At 47.4% G+C, this 23,628-nt stretch overlaps 1 protein-coding gene across 3 annotated transcripts in view; it reads right to left on the reverse strand.

Moving 5' to 3' along the window:
- LOC130295874 (uncharacterized) overlaps positions 1-23,628 on the reverse strand; it is a 464,016-nt gene that overhangs the window by 104,802 nt on the left and 335,586 nt on the right. Inside the window, exon 4 of one of the 3 annotated variants that reach the window (XM_056547151.1) lies at positions 13,827-14,019. The exons of the other annotated variants lie outside the window; for them this stretch is intronic. Within the exon in view, the coding sequence (XP_056403126.1) occupies positions 13,827-13,853 (27 nt within the window). The 5' untranslated portion in view covers positions 13,854-14,019. The remainder of the gene's footprint in view (positions 1-13,826; positions 14,020-23,628) is intronic. 3 annotated transcript variants of the gene reach the window in all.

Genomic DNA, 23,628 nt, shown 5'->3' on the forward strand with positions numbered 1-23,628 from the left:
TTTTTATGTAGGGTTTTTCTTTTTTTTAATAGTGTTAAATGTGCGGGATAAATAACTTTATTTAATTATTATTTTATAATACAGGGCTTTATTAGAAAAGGGACATTTATATAGTTTTTTACACTTTTTATTGAAAAACATTTTATTTTTACCTGTTAACCTCTTAAGGACGCAGGGCGTATGGATACGCCCTGCATCCCGAGTCCTTAAGGACGCAGGGCGTATCCATACGCCCGTGGGAATTTCGGTCCCCACCGCTAGCCGGTTGGGGACCGGAGCCGGATGCCTGCTGAAATCGTTCAGCAGGCATCCCGGCATATCGCCCAGGGGGGTCATTATGCCCCCCCCATGTTGGCGATCGCCGCAGATCGCTGGACAATTCAGTCCAGCGATCTGCGGCAATTCCGGGTCAATCGGGTCTCCAGTGACCCGGTGACCCGGAATTACTGGCTGTTCGGGGCCGTCTCTGACGGCCCCGAACAGCCAGAGAGTGCAGGGGTGAGGTGGCACTGGTGCCACCTCACGATCGCCCTGATTCGTCGGCCGGATTACCGGCCGACCAATCAGGGCGCCTGCTGCGGGTGTCACTCTCGCACCCGCTCCGCCCCTCTTCCGGAGGACGTGAGCGGGTGCGGGACGTGCACCCCAGGTGCTGGGGACCCCGATCCCCGGCGCCCCTGTTGGGATCGGGGCCCCAGGAGCGACGGCGGCGGCGAGGGACAATCCTGTGATGAAGCAGCAGCAGGAGGTGAGTTACAGCCTCCTGCTGTTGCTTAGCAACAGCTCCCAGCATGCAAAAAGGGCATGCTTGGAGCTGTAGTTATGCAACAGCAGGAGGCAGACCACCACAACTCCCAGCATTCCCTTATGGGCATGCTGGGACTTATGGTTTTGCAACAGCTGGAGGCACATTTTTTCTATGGAAAAGTGTACCTTCAGCTGTTGTATAAACTACAACTCCCAGCTTGCACAAACAGCTAAAGTGCATGCTGGGAGTTGTAGTGGTGCATCTGCTGGTTGCATAACTACAACTCCCAGCATGCCCGTTGGCTGTCGGTGACTGCTGAGAGTTGTAGTTTTGCAACAGCTGAAGGCACACTGGTTGTGAAACTTAGAGTTTTTTTTTTACCTAACTCAGTGTTTCACGACCGGTGTGCCTCCTGCTGTTGCAAACTACAACTCCCAGCAGTCACCTTACACCATGCACCGTACATGCTGGGAGTTGTAGTTTTGCAACAGCTGGAGGCACACTGGTTTTGAAACACTGAGTAAGGTCACAAATTCCGTAATACATAACCAGTGTGCCTACAGCTGTTGCAAAACTAAAACTCTCAGCATGTACAGTCTGTCAGCGCATGCTGGGAGTTGTAGTTTTGCAACAGCTGGATGTCCCCCCCAATGTGAATGTACAGGGTACACTCACATGGGCGGAGGCTTACAGTAAGTATCGGGCTGCAAGTTTGAGCTGCAGCAAATTTTCTGCAACAGCTCAAACTGCCAGCGAGAAACTACTGTGAACCCCCGCCCGTGCGACTGTACCCTAAAAACACTACACTACACTACCACAAAAAATAAAATAAAAAGTAAAAAAACACTACATATACACATACCCCTACACAGCCCCCCTCCCCTCCCCAATAAAAATGAAAAACGTCTGGTACGCCACGGTTTCCAAAACGGAGCCTCCAGCTGTTGCAAAACAACAACTCCCAGTATTGCCGGACAGCCGTTGACTGTCCAGGCATGCTGGGAGTTTTGCAACAGCTGGAGGCACCCTGTTTGGGAATCACTGGCGTAGAATACCCCTATGTCCACCCCTATGCAATCCCTAATTTAGGCCTCAAATGCGCATGGCGCTCTCACTTTGGAGCCCTGTCGTATTTCAAGGCAACAGTTAAGGGTCACATATGGGGTATCGCCGTACTCGGGAGAAATTGGGCTTCAAATTTTGGGGGGTATTTTCTGCTTTTACTCTTTTTAAAAATGTAAAGTTTTTGGGAAAAGAAGCATTTTAGATTTTAGGTAAAATTTTTTTATTTTTTTTACATATGCAATAGTTGTGAAACGCCTGTGGGGTATTAAGGTTCACTTAACCCCTTGTTACATTCCCCGAGGGCTCTAGTTTCCAAAATGGTATGCCATGTGGGCTTTTTTTGCGGTCCTGGCACCATAGGGGCTTCCTAAATGCGGCATGCCCCCAGAGCAAAATTTGCTTTCAAAAAGTCAAATGTGACTCCTTCTCTTCTGAGACCTGTAGTGCGCCAGCAGAGCACTTTTCACCCCCATATGGGGTGTTTTCTGAATCGGGAGAAATTGGGCTTCAAATTTTGGGGGGTATTTTCTGCTTTAACCCTTTGTATAAATGTAAATTTTTGGGGAAACCAAGCATTTTAGGTACATTTTTTTTATTTTTTTTTACATATGCAAAAGTCGTGAAACACCTGTAGGGTATTAAGGTTCACTTTACCCCTTGTTACGTTCCCCGAGGGGTCTAGTTTCCAAAATGGTATGCCAAGTGTTTTTTTTTTTGCTGTCCTGGCACCATAGGGGCTTCCTAAATGCGGCATGCCCCCAGAGCAAAATTTCCTTCAAAAAAGCCAAATGTGACTCCTTCTCTTCTGAGACCTGTAGTGCGCCAGCAGAGCACTTTTCACCCCCATATGGGGTGTTTTCTGAATCGGGAGAAATTGGGCTTCAAATTTTGGGGGGTATTTTCTGCTATTACCCTTTTTAAAAATGTAAAACTTTAGGGAAACCAAGCATTTTAGGTAAAAAAATTTTTTTTTTTTTTACATATGCAAAAGTCGTGAATCACCTGTGGGGTATTAAGGTTCACATTACCCCTTGTTACGTTCCCCGAGGGGTCTAGTTTCCAAAATGGTATGCCATGTGGGGGTTTTTGCTGTTCTGGCACCATAGGGGCTTCCTAAATGTGACATGCCCCCCAAAAACCATTTGACGCTCCTTCCCTTCTGAGCCCTCTACTGCGCCCACCGAACACTTTACATAGACATATGAGGTATGTGCTTACTCGAGAGAAATTGGGTTTCAAATAGAAGTAAAAATTTTCTCCTTTTTACCCCTTGCAAAAATTCAAAAATTGGGTCTACAAGAACATGCGAGTGTAAAAAATGAAGATTGTGAATTTTCTCCTTCACTTTGCTGCTATTCCTGTGAAACCCGTAAAGGGTTAAAACGCTGACTGAATGTCATTTTGAATACTTTGGGGGGTGCAGTTTTTATAATGGGGTCATTTATGGGGTATTTCTAATATGAAGACCCTTCAAATCCACTTCAAACCTGAACTGGTCCCTGAAAAAAAGCGAGTTTCAAAATTTTGTGAAAAATTTGAAAATTGCTGCTGAACTTTGAAGCCCTCTGGTGTCTTCCAAAAGTAAAAACTCATCAATTTTATGATGCAAATATAAAGTAGACATATTGTATATGTGAATAAAAAAAAAAATTATTTGGAATATCCATTTTCCTTACAAGCAGAGAGCTTCAAAGTTAGAAAAATGCAAAATTTTCAAATTTTTCATGAAATTTTGGGATTTTTCACCAAGAAAGGATGCAAGTTACCAAAAATTTTTACCACTACGTTAAAGTAGAATATGTCACGAAAAAACAATCTCGGAATCAGAATGATAACTAAAAGCATTCCATAGTTATTAATGTTTAAAGTGACAGTGGTCAGATTTGCAAAAAATGGCCGAGTCCTTAAGGTGAAAAAGGGCTCAGTCCTTAAGGGGTTAAACTATACTGCAGTACAACTTAACTGCAGTATAGTATAACTGCTATGACAGTTCACCTGTACAATTCAGGCTAGGACTGGACCTTACAGGCTTCCATACTGAGAAGATAGGAAGCTATCCACTGGCTTTCTGTTGCCATGGTAATCAGCCAGGTCGCGTTGACAATCTTGCGGGAATATAGACACAATTTTTCCTGTAATGAATGGAACGCATTCACCGCTTTACTCATTGTGGGGTTAGTGGACATTTCCAGGAATGGGAGCGTACCTGTACACCCTACGTCTTCAACTGGTTAAACCAGTGCCGACAAATAAATGAAAGGATGGCAGCATATGGCAACTTTACTGACCTGCATTATGAACCTGAAAACCCTCATGGGTTTTTCGGTTTGAAAATGTGTAATTTTCCCTTATGCTGCTACCCTCTTATAATCCATCATTTTTGGGCCAGGTAGTACGATAACTTGGCGACAAGATAACAGTATGAGTGTATGATGGTTTGGGAAAATAGGTGTAAAAGGACAAATGGATGAAAGGATAGCAGCATATGGCAACTTTACTGTTTGCCTTTTTTCAAAGCTAAAGAGGAGCATATAATTGTTAAAAGGCTATTTTTGGAGATGGACAGGCAGGCTGTAGGGGAGGAGGTAGGCCTGTATTTTGAACTTAAAAACTCAAATGGGTTTTTGGGTTCAAAATGTGTATTTTTCCCTTATGCTGCTATCCTTTGATAGTCCATAATTTTGGGGCCAGGTTGTCCGATAACTTGGCAAAATGAGAACAGTATGAGTGCATGTTTTGGGAAAATAGATGGAGAAGGACAAATGGATGAAAGGATGGCTGCATGTGGCAACTTTACTGTTTGCTTTTTTTCAATGCAAAGGAGGAGCGTATTATTATCATTAAAAAGTGTATATTTGGAGATGGACAGGCAGGTTGAAGGGGAGGACGTAGGCCTGTATTTTGAATGGGTTTTTGGTAGGGATCGATCGATTATCGGTATGGCCGATATTATCAGCCGATATTCACGATTTTGCCGATACCTTGCCGATAAGCCGATAATGCCCCGTCCCCGCGCCGCCCCAACCGCACCGCGACCATCACCCCCCCCCCGACCCGCCGCACAGCGAATGCCCCCCCGACCCACCGCACCGCGACCACCCCCCGACCCACCGCACCACGTCTCACCCCCACCGTGATGCTGGGCGGTATACCGGTATGGATTTTAGCCCATACCGCTATACTGGTTGGGCCCCTCCCCCACCCTCCGAGTCAATTAAAAAAATTCAACTTACCTGTAATGGTGGTGGTCCGGGCCAACCATCGTTCCTGTAGTGTCCGGTGGCGTTCCGGGTGAAGGGTGAACCGGTCCGGGCTGTCCTTCTTCTCCGGCGGTCATCTTCTCCACTCCGGGCAGGCTCCGGCCTAGTAGCTGCATAGACGCCGCTACGCCGTGAAGTCAGGTGCGTCGCTGCGCACGGGCGTCACTGCGCAGCGGCGTCTATGCAGCGTACTAGGCCGGAGCCTGCCCGAAGTGGAGAAGATGACCGCCGGAGAAGGACAGCCCGGACCGGTTCACCCTCCACCCGGAATGCCGCCGGTGTGAGGTGGTTTTTTGCGCCCCCGTAGATCGATGCGTCCGCTCCTCCCCCAGCTCTCCGAACATTTCCGAAGCTAGAACTGGGGGAGGGCAGAGCAAGGGGAGGGAGGAGGTTCACTCCCCCTCCCTCAACTCCCTGAGCTCGGCTGGGCGCAGATCTCTACGGCACGCCCCCTCCCTGAGGACATAGATCTCCACGGCAGGTCCCCTCCCTCATCTTCCCTCCCTGAGGACGTAAATCTCCACGGCAGGTCCCCTCCCTCATCTCCCCGAGCTGAGGACATAGAGCAGTGCTCCCAATGAGCTCTATGTGTAAAGGGGGACATACTGTATGGGCTAAAGGGGGACATACTGTATGGGCTAAAGGGGGACATACTGCACGGGCTAAAGGGGGACATACTGTACGGGCTAAAGGGGGACATACTGTATGGGCTAAAGGGGGACATACTGTACGGGCTAAAGGGGGACATACTGTATGGGCTAAAGGGGGACATACTGTATGGGCTAAAGGGGGACATACTGTACGGGCTAAAGGGGGACATACAGTATGGGCTAAAGGGGGACATACTGTATGGGCTAAAAGGGGACATACTGCACGGGCTAAAGGGGAACATTTAGCCTGAACAGTATGTCCCCCTTTAGCCCATACAGTATGTCCCCTTTAGCCCATGCAGTATGTCCCCTTTAGCCCATGCAGTATGTCCCCTTTAGCCCATGCAGTATGTCCCCCTTTAGCCCATACAGTATGTCCCCTTTAGCCCATACAGTATGTCCCCTTTAGCCCATGCAGTATATCCCCCTTTAGCCCGTGCAGTATGTCCCCCTTTAGCCCGTGCAGCATGTCCCCCTTTACACATAGAGCACATTGGGAGCACTGCTCTACGTCCTCAGCTCGGGGAGATGAGGGAGGGGACCTGCCGTGGAGATCTATGTACTCAGGGAGGGGGCGTGCCGTAGAGATCTGCGTCCAGCCGAGCTCAGTGAGGGGAGATGAGGGAGGGGGCGTAAACCTCCTCCCTCCCCTTGCTCTGCCCTCCCCCAGTTCTAGCTTCGGAAATGTTTGGAGAGCTGGGGGAGGAGCGGACGCATGGATCTACGGGGGCGCAAAAAACCACCTCACACCGGACACTACAGGAAGGATGGATGGCCCGGACCACCCTGACAGGTAGGGGGAGAGAAGCGGGTGGCGGCGGCCTATGGCACCGCAAAAGCCACTGCAGTGCATTGATTTAAAGCGCCCGCTTTAAATCAATGACCTGCAGCGGTGTCGAGGGGGGATAAATAGCCAATAACTTATACCGATATTCTGGTATCGGCCCTAACCTCCACCGATTATCGGTATCGGCCCTAAAAAAACGATATCGGTCGATTCCTAGTTTTTGGGTTCAAAATGTGTATTTTTCCCTTATGCTGCTATCCTTTTATCATTTTGGGGCCAGGTTGTCCGATAACTTGGCAAAGTGAGAACAGTATTAGTGTATCCCAACCTCATATTCTGTCCTCATATCCATCCTCTTATCACGACCTAATATCCTGTCCTCATATCTCGACCTCACATCCCGTCCTCACATCTTGTCCTCATATCCCTACCTCATATCCCGACCTTATATCCCCTCCTCTTATCCTGTCCTCATATCCCGACCTCATATCCTGTCCTCATATCCCATTCTCATATCCCGACCTCATAGGCAATCCTCATATGCTGTCCTCCTATCCAGACCTAATATCCCGTCCTCCAATCCAGTCCTCATATCCCATCCTCATATCACAACCTCATATCCCGTCCTTATGTCCCATCCTCCTATCCCGTCCTCATATTTCATTCTCATATCCCATCCTCATATCCCGACCTTATATCCCATCCTCATATCCTATCCTCAGATGGGACTGATTTGTGATGAAGATATTGTAAGCTGAAAATAGAAGGGGACATGGCTTTGTGGGACTGGGCATGATTTGCAAGCCAGACCGATGCACATAAAAGGGTAGATAATATAAGGAGTGGGGCTTAAAATGTGGGCTTGTCTATGTGAGATAGGGTATGGCTTGCAAGCCAGATTGACACATTCACCAGGAGATGCAGAACGGAGCTTGTGGAGTAAGGTACTGGAAGTCCCATATACTTGAATGGGTCTTAAAACAAAAACCCATCTTTTATTTTAAAAAAAAGGGTGTATGTAAGGGTTAATTTAACTATCATATCTTTTCATTTGACATATAAGTAATATGTGTACCAGGTATTATTGAAATATCTCCAGCTGTACGGAAGTTATGTCGGAACATACATTTCCCAATGATTTGCATGGGACTTTAAACAAAAACCCCGACCCTGACAAATGGGGGTAGTTAAGGGATAAATTAACTATCCTATAGTTTAAGTGGTCATAAAAGTAACACGTGACCAAGTATTATCGAAATATCTCAAGCCATTTTGGAAAGTTATGCAGTAACATATATTTTCCATAGACTTGTATGGGACTTTAACCCCTTCCCGACCTATGACATACCTGTACGTCATGGGTGGCAAGGTGTTCCCGACCCATGACATACAGGTACGTCATGAACATTACTGCCGCTACTCGCGGCACCCCGCAGCGCCTGGAAAGATGGTGGCTATCACTGATAGCCAGCCATCTTACCGTGCGACCACGGGGGGTTTCATCCCCCACCCCCCCCCCAGCGATCGCTGCTATCAGCTGGTCAAATCTGACTAGCTGATAGAAGCGTTTCGCTATGAAAATACTTAGCAGCGCGGTGTGTGAGTCCCGATCACGGGGATCGGGACACACACCGCTCTGCTAAGTGTCCCTGACCCGTCCCCCGGCGTCACTTACCCGTCCGAGCGGTGTCCCGAGCGGTCCCGGCGGTCCCGGCGTCCTCCATGCGGTCCTGGCTGCGCTGCGTCCTGGAGGTGAGTTTCCGGCAGCAGGGCGGCATCTTCATTGGCAGCAGTGAGATCGCCGTAAAGCGATCTCACTGCTGCCTCTGAGAGTTTCAAAACTGCAACTCCCAGCATGCCCAGACAGCCTTTGGCTTTCTGGGCATGCTGGGAGTTGTAGTTTTGCAACATCTGGAGGTCCACAGTTTGGAGACCACTGTATAATGGTCTCCAATCTGTGCTCTTCCAGATGTTGCAAAACTACAAATCTCAGCATGCTCAGTCTGTCCAGGCATGCTGGGAGTTGTAGTTCTCTAACATCTGGAAGAGCACAGATTGGAGACCATTATACAGTGGTCTCCAAACTGTGGACCTCCAGATGTTGCAAAACTACAACTCCCAGCATGCCCAGACTGCCCAAGCATGCTGGAAGTTGTAGTTCGGCAACATCTGATCCTTCAGATATTGCCGAACTACAACTTCCAGCATGCCTGGGCAGTCTGGACATGCTGGGAGTTGTAGTTTTGCAACAACTGGAGGCACACTAGTTGGGAAACATTGTCAGTTTCCTACCTCAGTGCCTCCAGCTGTTGCAATTGTTGCAAAACTATAACTTCCAGCATGCACTAACAGACCATGCATGCTGGGAGTTGTAGTTTTGCAACAGCTGGAGGCACACTGGTTTGGAAACACTAAGTTTGGTTGCAAAACACTTGAAAGTTTATTACTTAACTTAGTGTTTCCAAACCAGCGTTCCTCCAGCTGTTGCAAAACTACAACTCCCAGCAGGCACGGACAGCCAAAGGGCATGCTCGGAGTTTGCAACAGCTGGATGTTTGACCCCCCCCCCCCCCCCCAATGTGAATGTACAGGGTACACTCACATGGGCGGAGGTTTACAGTGAGTGCTGCAAGTTTGAGATGGCGCAAATTTTGCGCTGCAGCTCAAACTTCCAGCGGCAAACTTGCTGTGAACCTCTGCCCATGTGACTGTACCCTAAAAACACTACACTACACTAACACTAACCTAAAATAAAAAGTAAAAAACACTACATATACACATACCCCTACACAGCCCCCCTCCCCCCAAAAAATGAAAAACGTCTGGTACGCTACTGTTTCCAAAACGGAGCCTCCAGCTGTTGCAAAATAATAACTCCCAGTATTGCCGGACAGCCATTGACTGTCCAGGCATGCTGGGAGTTTTGCAACAGCTGGAAGCACCCTGTTAGGGAATCATTGGCATAGAATACCCCTATGCAAATCCCTAATTCAGGCCTCAAATGCGCATGGCGCTCTCTCACTTTGGAGCCCTGTCGTATTTCAGGGCAACAGTTTTGGGACACATATGGGGTATCGCCGTACTCGGGAGAAATTGCCTTACAAATTTTGGGGGGCTTTTTCTTCTTTAACCCCTTATGAAAAGGTGAAGTTGGGGTCTACACCAGCATGTTAGTGTAAAAAAATAAATTTTTTACACTGACATGCTGGTGTTGCCCTATACTTTTCATTTTCACAAGAGGTAAAAGGGAAAAAAGACCCCCAAAATTTGTAATGCAATTTCTCCCGACTACGCAGATACCCCATATGTGGGCACAAAGTGCTCTGGGGGCGCACAACAAGGCCCAGAAGGGAGAGTGCGCCATGTACATTTGAGGCGATTTGCACAGGGGTGGCTGATTGTTACAGCGGTTCTGACAAAACACACCCACATGTGACCCCATTTTGGAAACTACACCCCTCACGGATTTTCCTTACAAGCAGAGAGCTTCAAAGTTAGAAAAATGCAAAATTTAAATTTTTTTCATCAAATTTGGGGATTTTTCACCAAGAAAGGTTGCAAGTTACCACAAAAATTTACCACTATGCTAAAGTAGAATATGTCACGAAAAAACAATCTCAGAATCAGAATGATAAGTAAAAGCATTCCAGAGTTATTAATGTTTAAAGTGACAGTGGTCAGATTTGCAAAAAAGGGCTTCGTCCTAGAGGTGAAAATGGGCTGCATTAAAGTCCCATGCAAATCATTGGGAAATGTATTCCCATATAACTTCCGTACAGCTGAAGATATTTAAATAATACCTGGTACACATATTACTTGTATGTCAAATAAAAAGATATGATAGTTAAGTTAACCCTTACATACACCCTTATATAAAAGATGGGTTTTTGTTTCAAGTCCCATGCAAGTATATGGAACTTCCAGTACCTTACTCCACAAGCTCCGTTCTGCATCTCCTGGTGAATGTGTCAATCCGGCTTGCAAGCCATACCCCATCTCACATAGACAAGCCCACATTTTAAGCCCCACTACTTATATTATCTACCCTTATTGTGCATCGGTCTGGCTTGCAAATCACGCCCAGTCCCACAAAGCCACGTCCCCTTCTATTTTCAGCTTACAATATCTTCATTACAAATCAGTCCCATCTGAGGACAGGATATGAGGATGGGACATAAGGAAGGGATATGAGGTCGGCATATGAGGACAGGGTATGAGGATGGGATATAAGGATGGTATATGAGGTCGGGATACAAAGACGGGAAATGGGGACAGGATATGAGGATGGGATATAAGGTTGGGATATGAGGACAGAATATGAGAATGGAATATGAGGACGGGATAGGAGGTTAGAGATATGAGGACAGGATTTGAGGATGGGATATGAGGATAGCATATAAGGTCGGGATATGAGGACAGGATATGAAGTCGGGATATGAGGACAGGGTATGAGTTTTTTTTTACATAAGGACGGGATATGAGGTCAGATAGGAGGTGGGAATATGAGGACAGGATATAAGGATGGGATATGAGGTTGAGATATGAGGACAGAATAAGAGAATGGAATATGAGGACGGGATAGGAGGTCGAGATATGAGGACAGGATTTGAGGATGGGATATGAGGATAGCATATAAGGTCGGGATATGAGGACAGGATATGAAGTCGGGATATGAGGACGGGATATGAGGTTGGGACATAAGGACGGGATATGAGGTCAGCATATGAGGATGGGATATGAGGATAGCATATGAGGACAGGATATGAGGATGGGACATAAGGACGGGATATGAGGTTGTGATATGAGGAAGGGATATGAGGACAGGATATGAGGTCGGGATATGAGGATGGGATGTGAGGACGGGATATGAGAATGGGATATGAGGTCAAGATAGGAGGTGGGAATATGAGGACAGGATATAAGGATGGGATATGAGGTTGAGATATGAGGACAAAATATGAGAATGAAATATGAGGACGGGATAGGAGGATGGGAGATAAGGACGGGATATGAGGATGGGATAGGAGGACGGGATATTAGGTCTGGATAGGAGGACAGCATATGAGGATGGCATACGAGGTCGGGATATGAGAATGGGATATGAAGACAGGATATGAGGTCGGGATATGAGGACAGGATAAGAGGATGGGATATAAGGTCGGGATATGAGGTAGGGATATGAAGACAAGATGTGAGGACGGGATGTGAGGTCGGGATATGAGGACAGGATAATAGGTTGTGATAAGAGGATGGATATGAGGACAGGATATGAGGTTGGGATACACTAATGCTCTTCTCACTTTGCCAAGTTATCGGACAACCTGGCCCAAAATTATAGATTATAGAAGGATAGCAGCATAAGGGAAAAATACACATTTTGAACCGAAAAACCCATTCAAAATACAGGCCTACGTCCTCCCCTTCAAGCTGCCTGTCCATCTCCAAATATACCCTTTTTAATAATAATAATACACTCCTCCTTTGCATTGAAAAAAAAGCAAACAGTAAAGTTGCCACATGCAGCCATCCTTTCATCTATTGGTCCTTCTGCACCTATTTTCCCAAACCATGCACTCATACTGTTCTCATTTTGCCAAGTTATCGGACAACCTGGCCCCAAAATTATAGACTATCAAAGGATAGCAGCATAAGGGTAAAATACACATTTTGAACCCAAAAACCATTTGAGTTTTTAAGTTCAAAATACAGGCCTACCTCCTCCCCTTCAGCCTGCCTGTCCATCTCCAAAAATAACCTTTTTAATAATTATACGCTCCTCCTTTGCATTTAAAAAAGCAAACAGTAAAGTGGCCAGATGCGGCCATCCTTTCATCCATTTGTCCTTCTGCACCTATTTTCCCAAACTATGCACTCATACTGTTATCATGTCGCCAAGTTATTAGACTACCTGGCCCAAAAATTATGGATTATAAAAGGGTAGCAGCATAAGGGGAAATTACCGTATTTATCGGGGTATACCACACACCGGCCTATAACACGCACCCTCATTATACCAAGGATATTTGGGTAAAATAAAGTTTTTTACCCAAATATCCTTCATAAAATGAGGGTGCTTGTGTATACCCCGATACACTGTTTCTGACCCCACAGAAGCCCCCAGGAAAGGCAGGGGGAGAGAGGCCGTCGCTGCCCGCTTCTCTCCCCCTGCCTTTCCTGGGGTCTAGAGCCCTGCTACTGCCGCTTCTCTCCCCCTGCTATCGGCGCCGCTGCCCCTTCTCTCCCCCTGGCTATCGGTGCCGCTGCCCCATTGCCTGCGCCGATAGCCAGGGGAGAGAAGCGGCTCCGGCAATGGGGCAGCGGCACCGATAGCCAGGGGGAAAGAAGGGGCAGTGGCACCCATTGCCGGCGCCGCTGCCCTGTTGCCTTCCCCATCCCTGGTTGTGTAATTACCTGTTTCCAGGGTCAGGTCCACGCTGCTTCAGGCCTCCGGTGTGTGTCCCCTGCGTCATTGCTATGCGCTGCGAGACGCAATGACGAGTGACGTCACTCGTCATTGCGCCGCGCCATGCAACGCGCAGCAACGACGCAGGTTATGCACACCGGAGGCCTGAAGCAGCCCTGACCCGACCCCAGCAACAGGTAATTATACAACCGGGGATGGGGGAGGCAACGATGCAGCGGCGCTGGCAATGGGTGCTGCTGCCCCTTTTCTCCCCCTGTCTGTCGGCGCCGCTGCCTCATTGCCGGCACCGCTTCTCTCCCCCTGGCTATCGGCGCCGGCAATGGGACAGCGGCACCGATAGCCAGGGGGAGAGAAGGGGCAGCGGCGCCGATAGCAGGGTCTCTGCACCTGCAAAAGCCGCTGCAATTCCATCATTTAAAGCGCCCGCTTTAAATCACTGAACTGCAGCGGCTTATCGGCGTATAACACGCAGATAGACTTTAGGCTAAAAATTTCAGCCTAAAAAATGTGTGTTATACGCCGATAAATACGGTACACATTTTGAACCGAAAAACCATTTGAGTTATTACGTTCAAAATACAGGCCTACCTCCTCCCCTACAGCCTGCCTGTCCATCTCCAAATATACCTTTTTTAACAATTATACGCTCTTCTTTTGCTTTGGTTAAACTAATAAACAGTTAAGTTGCCATATGCTGCTATCCTTTCATCGATCTGTGCTACTACACCTATGTTCCGAAACCATCATACACTCATACTGTTTTCACTTTGACAAGTTATTGGACAACCTGGCCCCAAATTATGGATTATAAAAGGATAGCAGCATAAGGGAAAAATACACATTTTGAACCCGAAAACCCATTTGAGTTATTAAGTTTAAAATACAGGCCTACCTCCTCCCCTTCAGCCTGCCTGTCCATCTCCCTTCTGCTTTGGGGCAATTTTCTCCAGATCCTTTAGTTGGAATACATCTTTAGTTTCAAAAAATATTTCCATCATCTTCGTTCTTTTTTCATCGACACTCAGACCGCTTTTCTTAGACATTCTGCCGCTAGTCACGCGGGAAACCCGAGAACTGTAAAGATACTGATACCTTTTTTAATAATTATACACTCTTCTTTGCTTTGGAAAAACAAACAGTTAAGTTGCAATATGCAACTATCCTTTCATCGATTTGTGCTTCTACACCTTTGTTCCCAAACCATGCACTCATACTGTTTTCACTTTGCTAAGTTATCGGACAACCTGGTCCCAAAATTATGGATTATAAAAGGATAGCAGCATAAGGGAAAAATACAGATTTTGAACCCAAAAACCCATTTGAGTTTTTAAGTTCAAAATACAGGTCTACCTCCTCCCCTACAGCCTGCCTGTCCATCTCCAAAAATACCCTTTTTAATAATTATACGCTCCTCCTTTGCATTGAAAAAAAGGAAACAGTAAAGTTGCCAGATGCGGCCATCCTTTCATCCATTTGTCCTTCTGCATCTATTTTCCCAAACCATGCACTCATACTGTTATTATGTCGCCAAGTAATTAGACTACCTGGCCCAAAAATTATGGATTATAAAAAGATAGCAGCATTAGTGAAAAATACACATTTTGAACCCAAAAACCCATTTGAGTTTTTAAGTTCAAAATACAGGCCTACCTCCTCCCCTACAGCCTGCCTGTCCATCTCCAAAAATACCCTTTTTAATAATTATACGCTCCTCCTTTGCATTGAAAAAAAGCAAACAGTAAAGTTCCCAGATGCGGCCATCCTTTCATCCATTTGTCCTTCTGCATCTATTTTCCCAAACCATGCACTCATTATGTCGCCAAGTTATTAGACTACCTGGCCCAAAAATTATGGATTATAAAAGGGTAGCAGCATGAGGGAAAATTACCGTATTTATCGGGGTGTACCACGCACCGGCCTATAACACGCACCCTCATTTTACCAAGGATATTTGGGTAAAAAAAGTTTTTTACCCAAATATCCTTCATAAAATGAGGGTGCGTGTGTGTGCATGTGTATACCCCGATACACTGCTTCTCACCCCACAGAGCCCCCAGGAAAGGCAGGGGGAGAGAGGCCGTCGCTGCCTGCTTCTCTCCCCCTGCCTTTCCTGGGGTCTAGAGCCCTGCTACCGCCGCTTCTCTCCCCCTACTATCGGCGCCGCTGCCCCTTCTCTCCCCCTGGCTATCGGTGCCGCTGTCCCATTGCCAGCGCCGATAGCCAGGGGGAGAGAAGCGGAACCGGCAATGGGGCAACGGCAACGATAGCCAGGGGGGGATAAGGGGCAGCGGCACCCATTGCCGGCGCCGCTGCCCCGTTGCCTCCCCCATCCCTAGTTGTATAATTATCTGTTGCCGGGGTCGGGTCCGCGCTGCTTCAGGCCTCCGGTGTGCGTCCCCTGCATCATTGCTATGCGTTGCGAGACGCAATGACGAGTGACGTCTCTCGTCATTGCGCCGCGCCATGCAAAGCATAGCAACGACGCAGGGAATGCACACCGGAGGCCTGAAGCAGCGCTGACCCGACCCCAGCAACAGGTAATTATACAACCGGGGATGGGGGAGGCAACGGGGCAATGGGTGCCGCTGCCCCTTCTTTCCCCCTGTCTGTCGACGCCGCTGCCCCATTGCCGGCGCCGTTTCTCTCCCCCTGGCTATCGGCGCCGGCAATGGGGCAGCAGCACTGATAGCCAGGGGGAGAGAAGGGGCAGCAGCGCCGATAGCAGGGGTAACCATCATACACTCATACTGTTTTCACTCTGCCAAGTTATCGGACAACCTGGCCCCAAAATTATGGATTATAAAAGGATGGCAGCATTAGGGAAAAATACACATTTTGAACCCAAAAACCCATTTGAGTTTTTAAGTTCAAAATACAGGCCTACCTCCTCCCCTTCAGCCTGCCTGTCCATCTCCAAAAATACCCTTTTTTAATAATTATGCACTCTTCATTTGCTTTGGAAAAACAAACAGTTAAGTTGCCATATGCTGCTATCCTTTCATCGATTTGTGCTTCTACACCTATGTTCCCAAACCATCATACACTCATGCTGTTTTCACTTTGCCAAGTTATCGGACAACCTGGCCCCAAAATTATGGATTATAAAAGGATAGCAGCATAAGGGAAAAATACACATTTTGAACCCAAAAACCCATTTGAGTTTTTAAGTTCAAAATACAGGCCTACCTCCTCCCCTACAGCCTGCCTGTCCATCTCCAAAAATACCCTTTTTAATAATTATACGCTCCTCCTTTGCATTGAAAAAAAGCAAACAATAAAGTTCCCAGATGCGGCCATCCTTTCATCCATTTGTCCTTCTGCATCTATTTTCCCAAACCATGCACTCATACTAATATTATGTCGCCAAGTAATTAGACTACCTGGTTCAAATATTATGGATTATAAAAGGATAGCAGCATTAGTGAAAAATACACATTTTGAACCCAAAAACCCATTTGAGTTTTTAAGTTCAAAATACAGTCCTACCTCCTCCCCTACAGCCTACCTGTCCATCTCCAAAAATACCCTTTTTAATAATTATACGCTCCTCCTTTGCATTGAAAAAAAGCAAACAGTAAAGTTCCCAGATGCGGCCATCCTTTCATCCATTTGTCCTTCTGCATCTATTTTCCCAAACCATGCACTCATACTGTTATTATGTCGCCAAGAAATTAGACTACCTGGCCAAAAATTATGGATTATAAAAGGGTAGCAGCATAAGGGAACATTACCGTATTTATCGGGGTGTACAACGAACCGGCCTATAACACGCACCCTCATTTTACCAAGGATATTTGGGTAAAAAAAGTTTTTTACCCAAATATCCTTCATAAAATGAGGGTGCGTGTGTGCATGTGTATACCCTGATACACTGCTTCTCACCCCACAGAGCCCCCAGGAAAGGCAGGGGGAGAGAGGCCGTCGCTGCCTGCTTCTCTCCCCCTGCCTTTCCTGGGGTCTAGAGCCCTGCTACCGCCGCTTCTCTCCCCCTGCTATCGGCGCCGCTCCCCTTTCTCTCCCCCTGGCTATCGGTGCCGCTGTCCCATTGCCAGCGCCGATAGCCAGGGGGAGAGAAGCGGCGCCGGCAATGGGGCAGCGGCACCGATAGCCAGGGGGAGATAAGGGGCAGCGGCACCCATTGCCGTCGCCGCTGCCCCGTTGCATCCCCCATCCCTAGTTGTATAATTACCTGTTGCCAGGGTCGGGTCCGCGCTGCTTCAGGCCTCCAGTGTGTGTCCCCTGCATCATTGCTATGCGTTGCGAGACGCAATGACGAGTGATGTCACTCGTCATTGCGCCGCGCCATGTAGCGCATAGCATTGACGCAGGGGATGCACTCCGGAGGCCTGAAGCAGCGCTGACCCGACCCCAGCAACAGGTAATTATACAACCGGGGATGGGGGAGGCAACAGGGAAGCAGCGCCGGCAATGGGTGCCGCTGCCCCTTCTTTCTTTCTTTCTACCTCCTCCCCTACAGCCTGCCTGTCCATCTCCAAAAATACCCTTTTTAATAATTATACGCTCCTCCTTTGCATTGAAAAAAAGCAAACAGTAAAGATGCCAGATGCGGCCATCCTTTCATCCATTTGCCCTTCTGCATCTATTTTCCTAAACCATGCACTCATACTGTTATTATGTCGCCAAGTAATTAGACTACCTGGCCCAAAAATTATGGATTATAAAAGGATAGCAGCATAAGGGAAAAATACATATTTTGAACCCAAAAACCCATTTGAGTTTTTAAGTTCAAAATACAGGCCTACCTCCTCCCCATCAGCCTGCCTGTCCATCTCCAAAAATACCCTTTTTTAATAATTATGCACTCTTCATTTGCTTTGGAAAAACAAACAGTTAAGTTGCCATATGCTGCTATCCTTTCATCGATTTGTGCTTCTACACCTATGTTCCCAAACCATCATACACTCATACTGTTTTAACTTTGCCAAGTTATCGGACAACTTGGCCCCAAAATTATGGATTATAAAAGGATAGCAGCATAAGGGAAAAATACACATTTTGAACCCAAAAACCCATTTGAGTTTTTAAGTTCAAAATACAGGCCTACCTCCTCCCCTACAGCCTGCCTGTCCATCTCCAAAAATACCCTTTTTAATAATTATAAGCTTCTCCTTTGCATTGAAAAAAAGCAAACAGTAAAGTTGCCATATGCGGCCATCCTTTCATCCATTTGTCCTTCTGCATCTATTTTCCGCCTTTAACACACACCCTCATTTTATCAAGGATATTTGGGTAAAAGAATTTTTTTACCCAAATATTCTTCATAAAATGAGGGTGCGTGTGTGTGCATGTGTATATCCCGATACACTGCTTCTCACCCCACAGAGCCCCCAGGAAAGCCAGGGGGAGAGAGGCCGTCGCTGCCTGCTTCTCTCCCCCTGCCTTTCCTGGGGTCTAGAGCCCTGCTACCGCCTCTTCTCTCCCCCTGCTATCGGCGCCGCTGCCCCTTCTCTCCCCCTGGCTATCGGTGCCGCTGTCCCATTGCCAGCGCCGATAGCCAGGGGGAGAGAAGCGGTGTCGGCAATGGGGCAGCTGCACCGATAGCCAGGGGGAGATAAGGGGCAGCGGCACCCATTGCCGTCGCCGCTTCCCCGTTGCCTCCCCCATCCCTAGTTGTATAATTACCTGTTGCCGGGGTCGGGTCCGCGCTGCTTCAGGCCTCCGGTGTGCGTCCCCTACATCATTGCTATGCGTTGCGAGACGCAATGACGAGTGATGTCACTCGTCATTGCGCCGCGCCATGCAGCGCATAGCAACGACGCAGGGGATGCACCCCGGAGTCCTGAAGCAGCGCTGACCCGACCCCAGCAACAGGTAATTATACAACCGGGGATGGGGGAGGCAACAGGGAAGCGGCGCCGGCAATGGGTGCCGTTGCCCCTTCTTTCTTTCTTTCTACCTCCTCCCCTATAGCCTACCTGTCCATCTCCAAAAATATCCTTTTTAATAATTATACGCTCCTCCTTTGCATTGAAAAAAAGCAAACAGTAAAGTTGCCAGATGCGGCCATCCTTTCATCCATTTGTCCTTCTGCATCTATTTTCCCAAACCATGCACTCATACTGTTATTATGTCACCAAGTAATTAGACTACCTTGCCCAAAAATTATGGATTATAAAAGGATAGCAGCATTAGTGAAAAATACACATTTTGAACCCAAAAACCCATTTGAGTTTTTAAGTTCAAAATACAGGCCTACCTCCTCCCCTACAGCCTGCCTGTCCATCTCCAAAAATACCCTTTTTAATAATTATACGCTCCTCCTTTGCATTGAAAAAAAGCAAACAGTAAAGTTGCCAGATACAGCCATCCTTTCATCCATTTGTCCTTCTGCATCTATTTTCCCAAACCATGCACTCATACTGTTATTATGTCGCCAAGTAATTAGACTACCTGGCCCAAAAATTATGGATTATAAAAGGGTAGCAGCATAAGGGAACATTACCGTATTTATCGGGGTGTACCACGCATCCGCCTATAACACACACCCTCATTTTATCAAGGATATTTGGGTAAAATAATTTTTTTACCCAAATATCCTTCATAAAATGAGGGTGCGTGTGTGTGCATGTGTATACCCCGATACACTCCTTCTCACCCCACAGAGCCCCCAGGAAAGGCAGGGGGAGAGAGGCCGTCGCTGGCTGCTTCTCACCCCCTGCCTTTCCTGGGGTCTAGAGCCCTGCTACCGCCTCTTCTCTCCCCCTGCTATCGGCGCCGCTGCCCCTTCTCTCCCCCTGGCTATCGGTGCCGCTGTCCCATTGCGAGCGCCGATAGCCAGGGGGAGAGAAGCGGTGTCGGCAATGGGGCAGCTGCACCGATAGCCAGGGGGAGATAAGGGGCAGCGGCACCCATTGCCGTCGCCGCTTCCCCGTTGCCTCCCCCATCCCTAGTTGTATAATTACCTGTTGCCGGGGTCGGGTCCGCGCTGCTTCAGGCCTCCGGTGTGCGTCCCCTACATCATTGCTATGCGTTGCGAGACGCAATGACGAGTGATGTCACTCGTCATTGCGCCGCGCCATGCAGCGCATAGCAACGACGCAGGGGATGCACCCCAGAGTCCTGAAGCAGCGCTGACCCGACCCCAGCAACAGGTAATTATACAACCGGGGATGGGGGAGGCAACAGGGAAGTGGCGCCGGCAATGGGTGCCGCTGTCCCTTCTTTCTTTCTTTCTACCTCCTCCCCTACAGCCTGCCTGTCCATCTCCAAAAATACCCTTTTTAATAATTATACGCTCCTCCTTTGCATTGAAAAAAAGCAAACAGTAAAGGTGCCAGATGCGGCCATCCTTTCATCCATTTGTCCTTCTGCATCTATTTTCCCAAACCATGCACTCATACTGTTATTATGTCGCCAAGTAATTAGACTACCTGGCCCAAAAATTATGGATTATAAAAGGATAGCAGCATAAGGGAAAAATACATATTTTGAACCCAAAAACCCATTTGAGTTTTTAAGTTCAAAATACAGGCCTACCTCCTCCCCATCAGCCTGCCTGTCCATCTCCAAAAATACCCTTTTTTAATAATTATGCACTCTTCATTTGCTTTGGAAAAACAAACCGTTAAGTTGCCATATGCTGCTATCCTTTCATCGATTTGTGCTTCTACACCTATGTTCCCAAACCATCATACACTCATACTGTTTTCACTTTGCCAAGTTATCGGACAACCTGGCCCCAAAATTATGGATTATAAAAGGATAGCAGCATAAGGGAAAAATACACATTTTGAACCCAAAAACCCATTTGAGTTTTTAAGTTCAAAATACAGGCCTACCTCCTCCCCTACAGCCTGCCTGTCCATCTCCAAAAATACCCTTTTTAATAATTATACGCTCCTCCTTTGCATTGAAAAAAAGCAATCAGTAAAGTTGCCAGATGCGGCCATCCTTTCATCCATTTGTCCTTCTGCATCTATTTTCCCAAACCACGCACTCATACTGTTATTATGTCGCCAAGTAATTAGACTACCTGGCCCAAAAATGATGGATTATAAAAGGATAGCAGCATAAGGGAAAAATACACATTTTGAACCCAAAAACCCATTTGAGTTTTTAAGTTCAAAATACAGGCCTACCTCCTCCCCTACAGCCTGCCTGTCCATCTCCAAAAATACCCTTTTTAATAATTATACGCTCCTCCTTTGCATTGAAAAAAAGCAAAAAGTAAAGTTGCCAGATGCGGCCATCCTTTCATCCATTTGTCCTTCTGCATCTATTTTCCCAAACCATGCACTCATCCTGTTATTATGTCGCCAAGTAATTAGACTACCTTGCCCAAAAATTATGGATTATAAAAGGATAGCAGCATTAGTGAAAAATACACATTTTGAACCCAAAAACCCATTTGAGTTTTTAAGTTCAAAATACAGGCCTACCTCCTCCCCTACAGCCTGCCTGTCCATCTCCAAAAATACCCTTTTTAATAATTATACGCTCCTCCTTTGCATTGAAAAAAAGCAAACAGTAAAGTTGCCAGATGCGGCCATCCTTTAATCCATTTGTCCTTCTGCATCTATTTTCCCAAACCATGCACTCATACTGTTATTATGTCGCCAAGTAATTAGACTACCCTGCCCAAAAATTATGGATTATAAAAGGATAGCAGCATTAGTGAAAAAAAACACATTTTGAACCCAAAAACCCATTTGAGTTTTTAAGTTCAAAATACAGGCCTACCTCCTCCCCTACAGCCTGCCTGTCCATCTCCAAAAATACCCTTTTTAATAATTATACGCTCCTCCTTTGCATTGAAAAAAAGCAAACAGTAAAGTTGCCAGATGCGGCCATCCTTTCATCCATTTGTCCTTCTGCATCTATTTTCCCAAACCATGCACTCATACTGTTATTATGTCGCCAAGTAATTAGACTACCTGGCCCAAACATTATAAATTATAAAAGGATAGCAGCATTAGTGAAAAATACACATTTTGAACCCAAAAACCCATTTGAGTTTTTAAGTTCAAAATACAGGCCTACCTCCTCCCCTACAGCCTGCCTGTCTATCTCCAAAAATACAATTTTTAATAATTATACGCTCCTCCTTTGCATTGAAAAAAAGCAAACAGTAAAGTTGCCAGATGCGGCCATCCTTTCATCCATTTGTCCTTCTGCATCTATTTTCCCAAACCATGCACTCATACTGTTATTATGTCGCTGTCACGATGCCGGCTGGCAGGTAGTGGATCCTCTGTGCCAGAGAGGGATTGGCGTGGACCGTGCTAGTGGACCGGTTCTAAGCCACTACTGGTTTTCACCAGAGCCCGCCGCAAAGCGGGATGGTCTTGCTGCGGCGGTAGTGACCAGGTCGTATCCACTAGCAACGGCTCACCTCTCTGGCTGCTGAAGATAGGCGCGGTACAAGGGAGTAGGCAAAAGCAAGGTCGGACGTAGCAGAAGGTCGGGGCAGGCAGCAAGGATCGTAGTCAGGGGCAACGGCAGAAGGTCTGGAAACACAGGCAAGGAACACACAAGGAACGCTTTCACTGGCACTAAGGCAACAAGATCCGGCAAGGGAGTGCAGGGGAAGTGAGGTGATATAGGGAAGTGCACAGGTGAACACACTAATTGGGACCACTGCGCCAATCAGCGGCGCAGTGGCCCTTTAAATCGCAGAGACCCGGCGCGCGCGCGCCCTAGGGAGCGGGGCCGCGCGCGCCGGGACAGAACAGACGGAGAGCGAGTCAGGTAGGGGAGCCGGGGTGCGCATCGCGAGCGGGCGCTACCCGCATCGCGAATCACATCCCGGCTGGCAGCGGAATCGCAGCGCCCCGGGTCAGAGGACGTGACCGGAGCGCTGCCGCGGGGAGAGTGAAGCGAGCGCTCCGGGGAGGAGCGGGGACCCGGAGCGCTCGGCGTAACAGTACCCCCCCCCTTGGGTCTCCCCCTCTTCTTGGAGCCTGAGAACCTGAGGAGCAGACTTTTGTCTAGGATGTTGTCCTCAGGTTCCCAGGATCTCTCTTCAGGACCACAACCCTCCCAGTCCACTAAAAAAAAATTTTTCCCTCTGACCTTTTTGGCAGCTAAAATTTCTTTGACCGAGAAGATGTCCGAGGAGCCAGAAACAGGAGTGGGAGGAACAGATTTGGGAGAAAAACGGTTGAGGATGAGTGGTTTGAGAAGAGAGACGTGAAAGGCATTAGGGATACGAAGAGAGGGAGGAAGAAGAAGTTTATAAGAGACAGGATTAATTTGACACAAAATTTTGAAAGGACCAAGATAGCGTGGTCCCAACTTGTAGCTAGGGACACGGAAGCGGACATATTTAGCGGAGAGCCATACCTTGTCTCCAGGGGAAAAAACGGGGGGAGCTCTTCTTTTCTTATCCGCGAACTTCTTCATGCGTGATGAAGCCTGTAAGAGAGAATTTTGGGTCTCTCTCCATATGATGGAAAGGTCACGAGAAATTTCATCCACAGCGGGCAGACCAGAGGGCAAGGGAGTAGGGAGGGGGGGAAGAGGGTGACGGCCGTACACCACGAAAAATGGGGATTTGGAGGAAGACTCAGAGACCCTGAAGTTATACGAGAATTCGGCCCATGGGAGGAGATCTGCCCAGTCATCCTGGCGGGAGGAAACAAAATGTCGCAAATAATCACCCAAGATCTGGTTAATCCTTTCTACTTGTCCATTGGACTGGGGATGATATGCAGAAGAAAAATTTAATTTAATCT

The sequence above is a fragment of the Hyla sarda genome, chromosome 11 (assembly GCF_029499605.1).
Source record: "Hyla sarda isolate aHylSar1 chromosome 11, aHylSar1.hap1, whole genome shotgun sequence".
Classification (NCBI taxonomy): Eukaryota; Metazoa; Chordata; class Amphibia; order Anura; family Hylidae; genus Hyla; species Hyla sarda.